Source organism: Antedon mediterranea, chromosome 10, assembly GCF_964355755.1.
Source record: "Antedon mediterranea chromosome 10, ecAntMedi1.1, whole genome shotgun sequence".
Taxonomy (NCBI): Eukaryota; Metazoa; Echinodermata; class Crinoidea; order Comatulida; family Antedonidae; genus Antedon; species Antedon mediterranea.
Genome location: NC_092679.1, coordinates 11,803,438 through 11,823,089, shown reverse-complemented (window position 1 = coordinate 11,823,089; position 19,652 = coordinate 11,803,438). Strand labels below are relative to the sequence as shown.

At 31.6% G+C, this 19,652-nt stretch overlaps 2 protein-coding genes across 4 annotated transcripts in view; one reads left to right on the top strand and one right to left on the bottom strand.

Annotated features, from left to right (window-relative positions):
• Positions 1–19,652, bottom strand: part of LOC140060927 (dynein axonemal assembly factor 10-like) — a 73,704-nt gene that overhangs the window by 8,840 nt on the left and 45,212 nt on the right. The window lies entirely within an intron of this gene.
• LOC140060165 (uncharacterized) lies at positions 1,040–10,954 on the top strand. 3 transcript variants are annotated; one of them, XR_011847289.1, is made up of 8 exons: positions 1,048–1,196; positions 1,822–2,239; positions 4,700–4,791; positions 6,032–6,112; positions 7,841–7,951; positions 9,428–9,614; positions 10,054–10,341; positions 10,382–10,954. XR_011847289.1 is itself a non-coding variant. In XM_072106262.1 (7 exons), the coding sequence occupies exons 2-7, from the start codon at positions 1,942–1,944 to the stop codon at positions 10,284–10,286; spliced, it is 1,002 nt and encodes a 333-aa protein (XP_071962363.1). In that variant the 5' UTR covers positions 1,040–1,129; positions 1,822–1,941; the 3' UTR covers positions 10,287–10,953. The 3 variants fall into 3 exon arrangements, 2 of the variants coding, with proteins under 2 accessions (XP_071962363.1, XP_071962362.1); XM_072106262.1 differs by having other exon boundaries at positions 1,040–1,129; positions 10,054–10,953; XM_072106261.1 differs by having other exon boundaries at positions 10,054–10,953.

Sequence of the window (19,652 nt, the reverse complement as noted above, 5' to 3'; positions counted from 1 at the left end):
CTCAAATCTTATTACTGTAGGATACAATTTGTTCACACTTTAATAGCTTTATACACCTTTATAGCACATTTGGGTCTCACCATGGAGATGGTCTCACTGGCCGTTTATCACTGTTGACTTTAATGATTATTTATACATCATTTTTATTTAAATTATTCAATAACATCATCTTTTACAGATTCAGTAATTTTTATTTTTTTATTTAAATTCCAAAATGATGACATATCAAAGTATGAATTCTTTTTATATTTTGTTTCAAAAGTGTCAATTAAATATCGTATTCCACTAATAGTTTTTATATTTGAATACACTAAATACATGAAAATATACTTTTAGTTGAAACGTATTGGATATAGCCCACCTTGTGGTATTATTTTCTTGAGTGGTTTGAATTGTCTAAATTCAAAGGAGCCACAGTAATATTACTGTGGTTAAGTGAACTACTATACTCACAGTACCAGTTTAGTTTATGATTATTATTGTTCTGTACATGACAGAGGCCACACAATATTTACGTTACAAAAAATGTTTACTAGTGATTTTTTTTTCGATCCAGCTTTTGGTCAAAGTAATTATTTATTAAAATGACATATTCAAATAATTTGTGCCCCTAAAAAAATTAAATTAAATATATCTTTAAAACTGTTACGTTAAGATGTCGAGCGGCGTTTTTTGTTACAAATATGTCTTGTAATATCGATCGTGCCCTCTCGACCATGACATCATTGTACACAAAAACTATATCAAACTACGGTTGCTACGGGAAGTTTTGGAATAGTCTATAGTTTAAAAGAGTAAGTACGTCTATCTATTGCCTAATAACTTATGATATTTCAGCTTGATATATTTACCTTCTAATCTTGAAATTAATCTAAATTAATAAAAGTAATAAATTATAATTTAAAAGTATATATTATACATAATTATGTTCCTTTTCTGTCCAATAAAATATTATGTATTTCTCTCCTAAATAGAATGGAACATTCCAATTAGTGCTACACACCGCCTACACAAACAGTAGTAGTACCTTCTTGGTGGACGTGTACCAACAGAACTGCTGATACTCTCGTCCAAGAAAAGTGACAGCTCAGATGCATGAATTGAGACGCATACAGTGTAAAATTAAAATGTACATTACGACGACTACACTACTTTTACTAACCAGCTATATGCCTACTACTAATACTATACTTTAGGTAGGTCTAGCTAAACTATTTTGTAACGAAAAAGAAGAAAGTAGCAAATCAAAGATAATGATGTGTTGTGTAGCTGGCTAGCCTACCGTCCTAGCTAGCTAGGGCCTAGCCTAGCTAGGCCTAGGCATACATAGGCCTAGCTAGGCTAGGCCTAGACTAGTAGGCCTTAGCCTATATAGGCTATGATAATTAGGCCTACGTAGGCTTAGCCTATATAGGCTATAGCCTAGGTAGGCCTATTAGGTAGGCTGTATATTACTATTAGTCCTCCTACTACTAGCCTACCTAACCTAGATACTTTTAGACATTATTTGTTTGGCCTTTTAGTCTGTTAGTGTTAAAAACAAGTTTAAATAGATTGTTCAATACAAACTCCGATGCTACAGTATTTCGTTTCCCTTTCAACTTATCGTAAATATCGTGTTTTTCGCACACTGCGCTCCAAAAGAGCAACTAAAGTAGATGGTTAAAAATTCAGTGAAATGCGTATACTTTTAATATTAATGCATTTATTATTGAATTACACATCCTTTAAAAAAATACAATTTCAATCTATTTTTATTTAAGCATTTATTTCAATTAACTTTATATACCCAGTCTAGGCCTAATTTGTTTTCTTTTTCAGATTGATGTACACTAGGCGTACTGTAATCAACCAAAATCAGATTTTCACATTTCAAGGAAATGTACAGTAACATATCCTGAAACTTTTAGTTTGTGTCACAAATTATAATATAAAAAAAAAATGGGTTGTGGAAGTTCAGCTGCTACAGATTCAACTACTGATATAAATACAAACTCAAATTTAAACTTGAAGAAAAAAGCTAATACAACTGAAACAACCTCAAGCTGTATAATTACATCAAACAATAATAAAGAAGAAGATAGCAACTCATCATTAAATGGTGATGACAATGAAGGCAGTAGGATAACCTGTCGTGATAGCGGAATAGACAGTGCTAAAAGTAAAACAAATGAACGCAGAAGAATGCACAATGATAATACGTCAAGACATCAACCCCAATCAGCAAACTTAATACCAAGTAAGTCATTATTTTATGGTCATGATAATTAGATAAGACTGTATACAGGTGGTGGTATTTCAAAGATGTATTGACCGCCTGAACATTTTTTTTTTGAATATGCCATTTTAATGTCATAGAAAAAAGAAAAACCTGAAAAAAACTATTAAATTAAAGAAAAAAAATAGTCAAATTGTCTGCCAGTTTTTGGTTGAAATTTTGTACTGGACTTTGTTTAAAATTGCAGAATGGCCTATTAAAAGTCTGATTATCTTCATTTTCATGCTTTTGGTGGACATCGTTAAGACACTTATTCATATAATTTGACAATTTAAAACAACAATACAATGAAAAATGCCCCTTTGCTCCAAGTCAGAACGACCAGCATCATTTCTTTTCGTACTGCAGCAAATCATCTTATTCGTATTACAGTATATAACCAACCATATTCTGATAAAATATATTAATTAGCATGCCTGCCAATAACAATCTATAAAACTAAGATTATAATAATTATGTAATTTTACAGTATAAACTGGCCTACTTTAAACCATCATTACCATCAGTGAATTTCAATTTTCCTGACATTAAATAAAATTTATTGGTTTTTCTTATATTGATTTTTTCCCCGACTCATGTCATCAAAACTTTAATTACATTTGACTGGCACACACTTATTAACCATAATAATCAGCAATTATGCAAGTAGTACAAAGTAGACTTAAAGTACATTAATACTGTTTGATTACATGGTGCTTTAATATTTATAACCTTCTAAAAATAGCATTGAACAGCATTTAATAATGTAACTGTTAGGTAATAACAAAAAAACATTACAAATTGCTTTCGTTGCCTAGTCGACAGTCCATGAAAATTTTCATGTATTCTATTAAATTGTAAAAAAATGTAAATTATAATTTTTTTTTAACATTCAATTAATAATTGTGTAAAATGTATATTGATAATAATGTATTCATTTACATAGCGCAGTTTCCAATGTTCAAATGACACCTTTCACATTAATACCAAAGTTATTTTGATCAAACACATATGGAAACATAGGCCTATACACTCGCCAATATTTTAGCTACAATCAGTGCAATTGTCCTGACCAAGGTACTCATTTATACACCTGTGTGGGGAGAGTATAATTTAACAATAACTCCATTCAATTTGACTATTTTAAGAGAAATTTCGTTATTATATTACTGTGAAATGTGTAACTGTAACACATTTTGAATGTACTGTACATTTCTTAACCACAAATTTTATCTGAAATTGATGCCTGATATTATTTTAGCTGAGTTTTTAAGTACAATTTGCAAGTCATTTTATCATCATATTTTGAATCAGTACAGTAATTTACTCAGCCTGTATAAATTCAATTTATATCGTCTAAATGATTTTTAGCTAAGGATAAGTACAGGTGTTTCTAAAGTGCTAATCAATAGAGATGTTTACATAATATCAGCTATAAGTAGAGTATAAGACTCTACAATCACATTTAGTGCTCGTCAGTAGGAAATGAGAATTTATACAACAAAGAGTGTCCATAGTGATTACAGTGTACTCACCAATCCTTGATGACAATTGCTTATTTTTATACTTTTTGCATTTAAAGGTTACCACTGTTTGTTCAATTTAAAACAACAAGTCAGTTTCAATTTATTGTGCAAAGGTTATTAAGTACTCTGTAATATATTTCTTACTGTATTTAAATGTTTCTGTTGATTTAATACAACAACACAACATACAGATAATGATAAAAATAACATTGACATTGATACGGTCTTAACTAAATCATTTTTCAAGTTTCTTTAGTGTAAAACCGTGTACTCTAATTATTTTATCTTTATTATTTAGTTAATTTTATTCAATAGGATAGGTTACATATACATAGTATTTCTTTTCCCAGCCAACAGGAAATTCAAGGTTTTACCCTTACAGGAGGACCAAACACAGACAAATAACACATACAATACAAAAAAAAATATTATTAAACAATAAGAAAAATTGCTAAAATGACATTAATAAATTAATAAAATGGACTCTTTCTTAGATAATAATTACAAGGCTACAGTTTACAGTATTCATACAGTACATTGAAGTAATTAAAAAAAAAAAAAAATTAGTTACTGTAGTGTAAGCCAAAAAATAACATGTAAATGTGAATTTGCATGATTCAGTTAATCTTTCATCACTAAGTGTATGATCTGAAACAAGTTTTAATTTTATCTTCTTCCCAATATTTTATTTGTAGTTTTTTTGGCATTCTGTAACACACACATCATACATAATCAGTGTATACCCCACTTGACAGGCTTTTTTCAGTCCTCTTTTAATATTACCAATACATTATTATCAAATTGAAGAAGAAATGTCACAACAACTTAAAAGCAATTTTGTATAACAATTTGTAATGTAACTTTCTGTAATTAATAACCAAATGTGTTTTTTGATTTCATATTAACTGCACTGTAGATTCAAAAGGTGTGGCATTTGATGTGGTCTTAGATAATGAAGAAAAACAAGACAGCATCATAAAAAGACATCCTCCAAAGCGATTACTACAGGTAATACATCTCCCTTGTAGAATTCCAGTTTGACAGTGACACTTGTAATGCATGTATTATATGATTGTAAACTGTTTTTTTACTGGTTTTGACTGAAATGGGAATCAAATGGAAATGTTTACAGTAAAATACGAAATAATATACAAATAATTAATGTTTTATATTTGTGTAATGGTACAAATAATGGCATGAGGTGAATGATGATGAAAGGTTATATTTCAACAAGACGAAGCCGAGTTGATATATAAGCTTTCATCATTCACCAAATGCCATTATTTACCTTTTACACGAAGACAAAACATTCATTATTTATTTTATATAACATCCAAATAGATTCCTGAAAATTAAATCAAATAAAAGGTAGGCCTAGCCTAAGGCCTAAATTTGATTCACAATGATTAAAACAGTAACTTGGTTGGTAATTTGGTTTTTAATAATAATATTAAATATTATATTTATATGGATTTCATAAACACACCTACAGTACTGTAGTGTTAATTATGTCAACAAACGACCAAACAATCCTAGACCTAGCAAGGCTAAAACGCCTAGACCTAGCCTACTAGCTAGGCTGAAAGGCAGATATACTAAATACGAAACTTCAACACTGGCAACTGGAACTCATCTAGGCTAATTATGATTTTTCCAACGTAGAGATATACTGTAATCCCATTAATTAATCAAAATCCTACAAACGATCTAAAGCTAATTTAAATGCCTCTTTGATCTAAATTAGTACATATCTCTCCAAAAATGTACTTCCATCGCGAAACAGTCATAACATTCACAGCGAAAGTACAAAATATAGGTGGCGCTGTTGTATTTCAAAAGCAATAGTATAAAAAAAAAATTTTCCAAATGCGAAAAGATTTTTTTTCGTACATGAAAAAAGTACTATTAAACAATCATTCAATAGTGAGTACTATTGCACACCATGTGACCCACAGAGTCAGTTATATAAATCAGTTATACCGGTAAACCGGCAGTTACCAAATTAAAGTTAAACTATCCATTTCACTCGCTGTAACTGGTTTTTCAACTGGAATTTTCTTTTGGTATGTCCACCTAGTTTATTTATGCCGAAACTTGTACATTATTGTAATTAATTCAAATTTTTCAACTGAAATTCAATTAGTTTATTTTGTTATTCAAAAGTTTAATTAATTATATCAGTTATATAGTACTGTTAAATTTTTATTATTAAATCCATTAATGATTATTATAATTTGTTTTGTTTTAGAAACTAGAACAGACACCTCCAAAGGTGACTGCTGAATTGTTAGCAGAAAGACAACAAGTCACAGAAGAAAGAAGGAGAAAGGTATTGTAACTGCACAAAAACAATTATTATATTATATTCATATCTTGCAAATGCAAACTTTATTTCCATCTTTATCTTTCTATCCATTCCATATATCCATATATTGATCTGATTTACTACAATTCCGGTATATATCACAGACATGTTTATTTATAATGATTGCAATTTTTATTCTGTTTTATATAAATTCTATGTTACCGAGTTGTTAAATGTTTAACCTTGTTAATGTTATTTTGCCACCAGCACTATCAGGAGAGTCTTTTATAGCGATTGTTTTGCTTTTGACAATCCGCCAGGATAGTGTCCTGCCTTGTTGTTGTTCTATGTAATTTTTGCTTTTTGTATTTTTTGTTTTATTTTTCTGGATAATAAATGAATATGAATATGAATTAAATAACATACTTTGTTAAGAATTAACATAAACTGCATTAGGCCTGACAGAAATATAACTGAAATGTCATAAGGCAAATTATACAATATAAATGACCATTGCTTACTATATTACACAACTATATAATGATAGGCATTTAAAGTGAATACAACACACAGGTATCTGTGCTTACCAAAGATATATGCTACAGTAGGTAGCTGTGGGCTACATAAGCCTTTACTACTAGCTACTAGAGTTCATTCAGCATTAAGCTTCTAAATAAACCCAAGTTAATCTAGGCCTCTAAACCTCAGTCCACCTTCAGGCTAAGCGGTTTTTGTGTTTACTCAACAAGCTATATATCACAAAAGAACTAATCACTGTACAAGCATACAGCATATTTAGGTCTAATTTGCATAAACCACATGGTTGCGCTTGTGTTGCTACCCATCACAATAGAATCACTGAAGTGTGACCATTAGTTAAAGACCCCTTCCCTGCAATTTTGGACGTTTTTTGGAAAATAATACATATCACTTTAAAAACATTAAACCATGTCATTCCTTGTCTTAAATGTACGTTTTATGGTAAATTATGATAAAAAGTGAGAAACAATGCACTACCTAAGTAGCTCGCGGCGATCGACCTCTCGTGGACGGTCTTAGGCATAGCCTAGTTAGGCTTAGTTTTGTAGGCCTAGCTGGTAAACATCGGTAATGTACGAACATCATACGCTAGCTATATACCTAGCCTGACGTATAGTTGCTGCATTAACTGTCTTTCTATTTTTGCCAGACTCCGTTGATACAAATTGGGGAAAACCCGGTATTTTCGCTGAAAAGTTAGGAGTCTTCCATTTGTTTTGGGCTCACGATCGAGCGAAAAGTGGGCGAATTACAGGTGAAAAACAAAAATATCAATCCGCGCGCAATGCATTTTGGGATTTATAGCGGGCCGCTATAATTATTAGAATCGACTTATTTTTCACATTTTTAACCGTTTAAAGACCAAAAAAGTTATCGCAATAGTATAGTATATAGTATTATTTTTACATTAAATATAGTTTGTGATCTTAAATTAGATCTAAAAAACGTAGGGAAGGGGGCTTTAAGTATACCAACACAGGCACAACACACAATTGGCAGTTACAGGTATGTTCTTCACTCGCCAATTACAAGATGGATAAACTATTTTATAATTTATCATGCTTATAAACTAGTCTCATTTGAGGCTTATAAGAGTGACGTTGAAAGATTCATGAGTTAGAACCCTGGCACTAGTATTATTGTACCCATTAATATGTAAAATATAAAAATTTAATGTTGTTAATTTGGGTAGTTTGTCTAATATCTTTTCAGGTAATTGAAGGAAGAGCTAAAAGTGCCAAAAGAACCTCGAGGTTTAGAAAGGATATTTTAGCTGCCAAAGAATTTAATGAAAAAGAGATGGTTGAAGAGAGTAAAAATAAGGTTTGTCCAATTAATTCTCATTTTCAGTCAGTTTAATTTGTCAATAAGTCAGGTATTTAATCATGAGTTCAGTTTTTTAGTCTCTTGGCTATTCAGGAACTGAAATTGTCATAGTCATTGATCGTGTTAGCTGGTGATTGAGTTGTTAGTCTGTTATAGAGGGAGTTTTGACCTAATCAGTACGATAAATATTTTGGCACATTCATACATATACTATTAAATTGAGGTCGTAAACTCCATCTAAGAAAACGCGTACAAAAATGTTTTGACAAGAAGAATTTATGGAGCATAAGATTACCTGGTTCAGTCACATGCAATTGACTACTCAATCAAAAACATTTTAATATGCATTTTTAAAAATTTCAAAGATTCAATAACTAAGATGATGCGCATGTGCATGTTACATTTTGACGATGTGTAGACACACACGTACAGTAGGTACATTTTGGTACACGACGATCTCCAACTCGTTTATTGATGATGTGATAATGAAAGTTTTTGAAGGCTAGAAATGATTAGGTCTGGTAAATCTTTGATGAGATTTTCCCCAAGAACAGGTATATTGATAGGCTAGCTTCTTCGCAAATCAAACAGTGATTGGAATGGATCTTATTAATTCCTACCCAGACCCTGCCCTGCGTGGTAGCTAATGCCAATGGAATGTATGTATAGTAGGCCTACCTATATTGGTGTTTTATTTGGTAGTTCGCTCATACGAGTACGAGGCCTAGTCTGGGTGATAGTGATAGTCTGGCAACACTAAAACAATTTATATTTCAACAATTGTTGATCGTACGTATCATTTGATCATTGGTATATGATATTTACATACCTCCCACCCCATATAGCCAAATACGGTGATAACCTTTGTCATTCTTATCTAATGTTTATGGTCTGCAAATCAATTTCTATATATGTTTTACAAGTCTATAGTTTTCAGACAAAAATCGAAACGCTGACTGGTGGACTAACATAAAAAAGACAATAACTACAGACTTGGGCAAGTCTATAGTTGGTCAGTCATTGACTAAGTTTGGTTGTTTATTCAATCACTATGTTTAGTTGGTTGCAATGACTGACGCTGTCTTTGAGTTAGTTCGTTATCAGTCACTGGGTTAGTTGGTGAGTCATTCTTTGAGTAATACTTGTTCAGTCATTGTCTGTTAAAGGCGCCCTGCATTTTACGCTGTATTAGATTGAATGTTATTATTATTTAGTTAGTTGGTTATCAGTCATTCAAATCAAATTTTGATCAACCTTTCCTAGACAAATTAACATATGTCTTTCCAAATCAACAATATTGTTAAATAATTTAAAAAGCAGTCAAATTCAAAGAACTACTATATCCTTTAATAGACTTTATTGTTTACTATCCAGCATATTTTTATATAGAGATATATTTTCTTTTTTATTTTAAGATATTGTTTCATTATCAAAGAACAAAGTTGAATATATTTTTCTTCTAAAAATTTAAAGATAAGTGAAAAGATGTCGAGTGCAGATAACAAAAGAGCCCATGCACAAGAAGAAATAAAGATGAAACAGAGACAACGGGAAACAAAGGCAAAGCAAGTGAGGGAGAGAGCTAAACAATTTAACCAAATTGGAGCTGATGAACTTAGTTACGATATTGAAAAAGATGAAACGTATAACAATGATGATGGTTAGTAAAATATCTTTTTGTACAGTGTTTTATGCAGGTACATGACGCTTGATACTTGATTTATCTACAAACTTAATAATAATATTTAATAATAATATATGGTATTTATATGGCACCCTTCCAAAAAAGACAAGTATCATTCAAAGTTACAATTAATAAAAAGCATACAATAATTACCTTACATAAAAACTTGGCTGAACATATACCACTTTCTCTTATACCATAGGCCTTTCCATTATATAAATTATAGTAGATCTATTAAAACTATTCAGTTCAGTAATAATGTTGATAGTACAGTATGTCAAAAGTAGTATTTTATATTGACTGTCAAAAATGAGAAATGTTTTCCTAGCTCTGCAATCTGGTTTTGACCCTGATGCCATACAATAAATGCCATAGTTTGGCATTCTATTATTTTTCTTGTTGTTAAATGTTACAGATGATTCTTGGCTTGATGATAGCAACAACAGAACAGTCAGTAAAGAATCAACATCCTCGGAAAGAATATACGATGGAAGAAGCAGTCCTGCTAAGAAATTCCATCCTATTACCAGTGCAGAACGTAGGAAAAAACAACAGTCACTTAACACAGATAGTGATGTAGATGATGATGAAGGCTGGGCTAATATGTCAAACGGACACCAGCAAAATGATGATTTTTTTGACACATAAGATTAAGTTATAATATATCTTCCATTTTAGATCATTCATTTATACAAAGCCTTGTCTAGACTATTTAACTAGTTGGACAAAAAAAGGGTGCGATGTTTTAAAGTTTAGTCTAGGCTTTAGACATTGTTCATTCAAACCTGCAAAACATGTCTTTTGTCTCAAGAATGTTTTCACAGACCAACGTTGATCTTCCACACTGTAACATTTTTACATACAATTTGGCTACTGAGTTTTAAAAAATTGTTCTGTCAAGGTATTGGATGTACGAAAAAATAACCCTTGTCTGTCACTGATCTACATTTTTTAGAATAAAGCTATACAAATAAAGTGCTTAACATTATAAGCAGCAGTGACACGGATGCGCCATCAATGTTGCCTTTGTACATAAATTTCCAAATAATTTTGTAAAATATTAATATTTTTGTTTATAGTATTTGCTGTGCTATGTACATTATATATAATAAAATTATACTTATATTAATACTATTACTACAGTATATGACTTGAGGACGGGATTTGAGTGCAGTGCAGGTCTTGCTTGCCAAAACAAATTAAACATTTCAACGAGTGTATAATGTTGTTTTTTTATAATTTGACATTTATACATTTAGTTCTGTTAGCGTTTCTAAGCACTTTTCGATTTGTAATACTCTAGCACTTTCGCAATAATCAAAGTTCAATAATTTTAATTTGGACCTTGCTCAATTGATTGGGTTTATCTTTAGTAAATCAAATGCTTGTAATTTGACCTAATATTATATAGTATTTATCAATATAATTTTTGTTTCTTTTAATTTATCACAAACACTTGGTGTTTCCTTTTACATGAAAAATATGTATTGAATAAGAATACATTTGTAAATGTAATACTAATAGATGTTATTTACCATCACCACCAATTGTTGACCAAAAAGACACAGTCCAAAACAATATTTCATTTCAGGAAATGCTGTCAATGTTTATTGCATCTAAACAACTATCATCCGGAAAACTAATCCTTTTGGACTATCTCCCAGCTGCCTTGTAAGACGATAACCCTAGGAAACCTACCCCCCACTCTATCACCACTGATTCTCGCGTGCGCGTCTTCGGATCACATCACAATGGCGCCAACATAAATATCAACATCCGCGACTGTTAAACCGCAGGGCATAACAATGTTTATAATAAAAATAGATCCATAAAAATCAGTTCCTGAAAGTAATTTTTCAAAAGGTAATTCATTTTTAGGTTAAAAGACGTCATAAAATAGGGTCCCGTGTGCAATTTGTGATGAAAGTTGGCAACTTCTGTCTAAAAATCTTTAGTGGGTCAAAATAAACCAGAAAAACGTTGTTTCCCAATCTGTAACACTGTGGGGGGGTTTTATATGCCAACATATTTAAATAGCTTATATCCTTGTAATGGCTGGTGTTACAGGTTTCATTTTAGTGTCAACTAATTTACAACATATTATATTTATATTTATACAAAATTTTGTACAAAAATGATTGCAACTACCATTTCTGGAATGTTTACCTTTTACCTAGGCCTACTCTGATAACTAATAATCTTAGAGAGAAAAAGTTTAATGCAAATTTTTCAGGACCTGTATATTTATATTTATAACAAAAGTCATATACTGAGATGCGAAGGTTAGTCCACATTATCACGATACAACGTTTTACCCGCTGCGCCATGAAACTTAAAATTGAAGAAATTAATCAACTAAACTATTTAAACTATGCGTACATAGCGCCCTCATTTGTTATTCACCCTCTATCGATCTGACGAAAGACCGTTTGTGATTGGTCAATACTTACAGTAGTAACCTGGTACGCACGGCGCGCTGAACATTCTATTCGGTGATTCAGCTCGAAGAAGACGAATTATTATTTACTAGGGTGGTGGTGAGCTCGCTGCTTCGCTCGCTCCCCCTCTAGGAAGTGTAGACGATGGTTTTCGGAATGATGACTTGGGTAAAACATTAGAAGGCCATTCTTGCCTGGACGCTTTCGGTCGGTTACCATTATTGAAATGCTTGATATTCGTAAAACTAAACCTACTCACTAACCTGTTTCACAGTGTATAGTGTTTATTGTAGATATGAAAATTGGTAAAAAAGAATAATAGTCTAGGACAAAATTGGGACCGTGGTCCGGATTGCCTCCAAAATGTAATGGAGTACGGAACATGACCACATATCTATCTAACCCTAATTTTGGCAAAGATCTTGCAATAACTTTTTGAGTAATCCTGCTAACAAACAGACAAACAAATGAAAGCTGAGTGAAGTACTTGGCAAAATATATCCACTGATAGGGAGCATGTTGAATGATACATTTTTTTGCTTTAGATATTAGCTTGACATAGTTCAAATCCAGCTGGGGTTTATAATTTGGGTACGCGATAGACTACATATATCTCCTTAGCGGAGGTAAATAATATTAGTTTATGTAATAGGAGGGCCTACAGTCAAGATGAAACATCTGTGAAGTTACATGCAAATGAATTCAACAAAAGCTGATGCTTTAAAATCCTAGTCATGGCTCTATACAAACTAAACCTTTACCAATTTGTAAAATAAATTACAGATTTTCGATTTCATGAACAGATAAATTAGGTAACCATTTTGAAAAATGTTAGCTACTGTGCATTTAACTTAAATAATTAATTAATCAAACTATTTAAATTTATTTATTATAGATTTAATGGATTCCTTGCCTGATAAAACATGAGTTTAGACACCAAGATCATTTATCTAGCCTAATTAGTTCCGCTTTTAAGCACTTTTTAGAAAAATTAGGCAGCCATTAAAAAAATTAGCAGCCAGTTAGGCCTAAATACAATTATCTTTTAACCTAGTCATATTTATTATAAATCTAATGGATTTCTATTTGGACACCAAGATCGTGAATCTACCATATTTAGAATAGAATAAGTCGCCATTTTGAATCCAAGATTGTGTATCTAAGGCCTACCTTATTTAGATCCGATTTTAAGTACATTTATATAAAATTGGTCGGCATTTTGAAAAATGGCCTCCATTTCATTATAAAGGGAAAAATGAAGTTTCAACAGGGCCTAATGGATTCTTTGTCTGAAGTAGGCCTACATGTGTTTTGACACCAAGATCGTGCATATACCTTATTTAGATCCGATTTTATGCACATTTTTATAAAATTAGCGGCCATTTTTAAAAATGGGCGCCATTTCAATACGAGGCAAAATCTGAAGTGTCAACAAAGCCTAATGGATTCCGTCGTGTCTGAAGTACATGTCTTTAGACACCAAGATCGTGCATATACCTTATTTAGATCCGATTTTATGCACATTTTATATACAATTAGCGGCCATTTTGAAAAATGGCCACCAGTTCAATACGAGCCAAAAACTGAAGTGTCAGCAAGGCCTAATAGATTCCGTGTCTGAAGTACATGTGTTTAGACACCAAGATTGTGTATCTACTTTATTTAGATCTGATTTTATGCACATTTTATATAAAATTAGCGGCCATTTTGAAAAATGGCCACCAGTTCAATACGAGGCAACAACTGAAGTGTCAACAAGGCCTAATAGATTCCGTGTCTGAAGTACATGTGTTTAGACACCAAGATTGTGTATCTACCTTATTTAGATCTGATTTTATGCACATTTTATATAAAATTTCAAGACGAGGCAAAAAATTAAGTGTCAACAGGGCTCAGAGTGATCAGAAGGGTTTAATTAGGATATCTGGCTATGTTGACAGCCTCTAACATTCCACTCCCCCTAACTCATTTTTTTCACATTTTTTGCCTAGACTATAACAACTGCTTGGTAAATTGCAGATTACAGTTCGATGAAATCTACTAAAAATAGTATAATTGTGTTATAAATATAATACAATATTGTGTGTATAAATGTGGATGGGCGATAATTATTTTAACTGATGTTTTATTGGGCCTGTGTTCCGGGCGTTTATTCAAATAAATACTATCCCAATTGGTATAATTAATACATTATCCCGCGACAAGGAAGACGTTTTAGACGGCTTGCAACATGGGCAGACGTATCCCAGGGTCCACACGGATAGCGCACAGTATACATAAAGTCCTGACAGCTTACTTAACAACTCGGCTATCGGGGTTTCATTCTATTTCAAACAAAAGCTCTTATCATCATCAGTTCTCTCGATGTAATTTTATATAATTATTCCCACAATTTATTCCTAATGTTTTATGAATATATTTAATTTGATCTTTATGTACTATACTATACCATCACACGCGCGGTCCGAAAATAAACAATTTACTCCTAATATGTTTTATATTATTTAATTTGATCTTTATGCGAGCACGTTAAAAATGACAAAATGCGCACATTAATTGTACAAAAGTGCTAAAAATGGTAAAAAATGGAAGGTGAACCCCAATTTTTTTAACTTATTATGATAGCCAATGAGTTGTAGAAATAAAAGTATATAAACATTTGACGTCCAAAATGGTATGATGTCATCATTTGGTCACATGAATTTTTAAAATAGGGTTTTTTCCTCTTTTATCATAGACCACCATATTTAACAGAGCGCAATTCGCTTATCTGTAATAAATTTTCTTTGAATTGTTAATATATTCTACCTCAACCAAGTATGTTACTCATGAGTTGCCAATATTTTCATTTTATGACGTCATCACATCTTAAAATTTGAATAACGGTGGTTACGTAATTTCACCTACAACGTATATTTGAATACCTTACAGCTCTTCTGAATTAAAGTTTGACCTTGATGTTTATAACTTATTATGAGAGCTGGTGAAATGTAGATATGAATTCATATCATATAGGCCTACAAATTAAGCCCATCTGATGTTGTAACGTTATCATGGCCAGTTAAAGCAAAAAAGTAGTTTTTAAATTTCTTTAGTCAAAGTTATACAAATTTCAAAGAGCGCGCACAGCGCTTCTACGTGCCAAATTTTCTTCCAATTGATATATGTTATTGCTCTATTCATTATCTTTCGATATTGTTATCCACTAGTTTATTTTGATAATGTCATTATACCAAAAAGTTAGATCATGATGTGTGTCCATAATTTCACCAATGCTACACTGTATATAGATATACAGTATATACTGTACATAATGTATATGGCATATAATAGGCACAACTCAGCACTAAGCGTATAATAGGATGGCATAAATCAACATTTTTTCGATTGCATGTTAACGTACGTGCATGTTTAAATAATATTAATGTCAATAAAATGATAAAAATGATCACCTATAATTCGTCAAAGTGACGAATTAAATTCTAGTTTATAATGATTCTGCCTAGGCCTACCTGATAATAATATTATTATTAATGTAGGCTTAGTGATGGAAATTCCTCTGTTATTAGTTAGTGAATATTTTATTGCCAAGGAATCATTAATCAGTAATTATCTGTATAATATTATTCGAAAGGTAAGGTGAATGCAACGCATAACTATAGGCAGGCTTACATAAATGAGGCCTAGCTACACCCGACTTAGTAGATATTCTACTTCTTTTAATATCCCCGAAGGAATGTTATTCTGCTAAAGGGAATTTATGTTTCCCGAAGCACTAGCTGAGGGAAATATAATTCTCGAGAGCATAATATCATTCCCTAGTGGAAATCAAATCTTATATTTTACCTCTAAGCATGCAATATCTGTAGTAAAAGAATTACAATAAAACTAAAATAATTTTAAACAATAAATTTCAATTTTTCTGAATTGAAATTAGACCTAATTGACGTTATAGTATTGAAAGAAGAATATTTTCACTTTTATCAAAACAATATCCTTATTAATGATTTATTAATATTTCACTTTGTAACGAACTTGGTGCATTGAAGCTGAACTAATTCATCAAAAAATCCATTTACTTTCTTCCTTCAAGGCAACGGTTAGGGCCACTCTGTTTCCTTGCTCAATGATTAATGTCTTTTCTGACAAACCTCATATTTTTTAATATGTTGATGTTATCACTGTTGAATGCAAAATCACTTAAATGAACTTTCAAAAATAATATGGTATTACATCCTAAGAAATGTCTGGTTATGAATGTTAACTTTTCAAGAGTAGAATAATAATAATCATATTGATTTAAAAATTGATAATCACTTGCTTTCTAACGTTAGTAACGCTACAATTCTTGGTGTTAATATCTGCTCGAATCTTAAATGATTCACATATCTCTCATGTATGTAATGGTGATTAGGCCTATATGTGATAAGACTGCTAAAACTCTTCAGAATGCCTTTGTTACTATTTATACTGGTTATGGCAAACCTATTATGGAATATTCTGCCCCTGTGTGTGCCCCTATTTTGGTCTAACTCAAGCAGAATCTTATACTTATTCAAAAGAGCATGTACAATTATTTTGGCCCTCAGTGTTTGAACTATCGACAAACCCTGTGCAGTGTAAATGATTTTATTAGAGGTTTTTTGAACAACGAGATATGCTATGCAGCAATTTTCTTTAATTGATAATCATAATGAATTTATCCCTAATAGAAATAGCAGGTTTAAGTCTCATTGTCTCATGAGAGCGAAAAGAAACTTACTGTTGCTGTTTGCATGACTACTAGATACCAAACTTGTGCAATCCCAAGCATGATTAGACAGTGGAACCACAAATAATTTTATCCTACTGTTTCACTAGATTTTTTTTATCAATGTCTAAGTATTTTTATCCACTGTAATTCATAGTAATAATAGTAATATCAGAAGAATTACAACCATACATATTTATATTTCTCCTTTTCGACTGTTACCCATTTCCCTTGTATGTCACTCTGCCTTGATTTTTGGTTTATTTTTGTCGTTTTGGGCGTTGCCCTTTATTTGTCTTTTTTGTGTGTGTTTGAGATTTATATTATTTGTAGGCTATACATTGCAAATTTTATCATGTAAAAATAAATCGCAATTCAGTTCTACTTTGAATTTTATTTATAATAAAATATATTATGAGTAAATGCATGAATTTAACCATTTCTGAAATTAATTTACTTTGATCCAAACCAAAATGTTTGTTATTTCTAATAATTACCAACGCATAATTACCATGGCATACAGTGAAAAGTTATACAAATAACTAGTGTACGTGTACGTAAAAATAGTGACACAACTTCATTGTACGGTAAATGTTGGATCCTCCAAGTAAGGTAATACGTCGTGAAGACTTTGTTTGATCTTGATATCATGTGCTACTCGATACAAAAAGTATCATATCTGCAGAAAATAAAAACCATCCAGTATCGCGACCTTCATCCTATACAGGATACTGAGCCACTACTGATACCATACAGGCATAGCCTCTTCTTCAAAAGCGTTATGTCAAACGCCTTCTTGTCAGTCAGCTGTTCGGCTGAATTGTCAGTGCTTCAGACTTCCAATCGGTAGAAAATGATTCGAACCCAAGTGAGAGATTATAGGGTTAGTTAGCTTATGTTAATATTTAGGAGTTAGGTGCTCTGGGTGTGTTACCGTCAGCAGACATGGGGTACAGCAGTGTATTTTATTGTCGTTAGGCGTGATACGGCTACGTATGCACTGAACAACAACACATATCCTGTTTGTATGCTTCTTTTTGCAGGTAACATCCACATTCATTTTTTGTATGTAACACATCTTATACCACCTTTATTGGTGCAAACGCGACACTACAGCTCACTATTTCGGTCGGTTGGATGATCGTTTGGTCGGTCGGTCGGTAAACACTAACTCAAATTTGAGCACGCGACGTGAACATACTTTTACATACTTTTCGTCAATCATCAGACTCTTTCAATCCCCATATTAAAACAAAACTAACTGTGTTAAGAAATAGAATTACGGAATTATGTCAGAAATCACATCCTCACTACCAGTAAAAACAAATTAGGTCGGTTTTATGCACTTTTTGACACAACATGTTTGTAATAATGAATATAAAAATATATATTCTAACCATTTTAAGTCAAATGTTATTTTTTGTGACCACTATATATTGAGATACAAGAAATCCGAGGTCAAAGGTCAATGAAGTCATTTCTGGCCACATATTGATAAAAATAATGTTTCATTAGAATGAAAATAAACATAATATGTTTGGAACAATTTAAGACCAAATACATTTCTCTATGACCAGTATAGTTATCGAGATAGAAGAAGGTCAGGGCCAAAGGTCAATAAAGCCATTTCTGACCACATATTGATCAAATGTTTTATTAGAATGAATATAATGTTCTGAACAATTTAAGACCAAATACATATCTCTATGGCCAGTAGTTATCGAGATAGAAGGTCAAGGTCAATAAAAATACAAATATTTCCGTTCACTTTTGGACAAAAAAGTTCACTAGATTAAATATTAATATATATGACCTGAAAAATTTGCATTACAGTAATAGATTATAAGAGGAAAAGGTCAAAACTCAAAATGTCAGAAATGGTAGCTGCAGCCCTTTTGGACAAAATGTTGGATTAGAGTGAATATTATACAGATATTTCCTGCTTAGAGGTAAAATATAAGGTTTGACATCCTCGAGGGAATGGTATTTTGCTCAAAGGAATTTATACTTCCGAGATTGTTAAATCTCTATAATGTTCCGATCTTTGTTTATGTTATTGTTGCATATTTGAATGTATTATTATAGTTTATTATGTTTATATTTAACTTGTTAGTGGCGGTTTCATCGCCATGTTGGTTATCATGTTAGTTGTCAACTGAATAAAAAAAAAACTATACTATCATTTTTCTAAAATATATATTTTTTTTTAAATGTGCATTTATGCCAATGCTCACATTTGATTGCAGTATGTGGAATGTATGTTGAAACGATATAATAAGGTGTTGTGCTTGTAATATTAATGTGTTGGTGTTTTGATATGGCACAACATACAAGTACTAACTTACAGTAAGTAGGCCTACTACCCTAAAATACATTCCTGTTTTATCCATAATTATAGAAACTGCAAATTTTATGATATATATATTTTTTTCTTGAAAAAATGAGAATTTTGAATTTGTTTTGTTTAGAGGGCTATTTGAAAAAGAAATTACTACAGGTGTTAAAATAACTGTTTTTTACTTTTCTGCATAGATCACTTGATGACACTAAGGTAAGAAACCACAAGATCAGTCAATTCCATATTTTGTTTATTCATTCATTTTCCGAACATTTATATTCATCTGATTGATTAAAGTAATACCTTTCAACGGTGTACAATATATAATTATACATCATTTCTAGGTGAGAATCGAACTAGAAGAAACTTTCCTATATTCTTAGTAATTTCAGTATTTATCAATGGTGTGAGCGGTTAGAGCCAATCGAACATACCAACCATGAAAGCCCAGAAAAGAATTTTAATTTTATTTTAGCTCTCACATATCT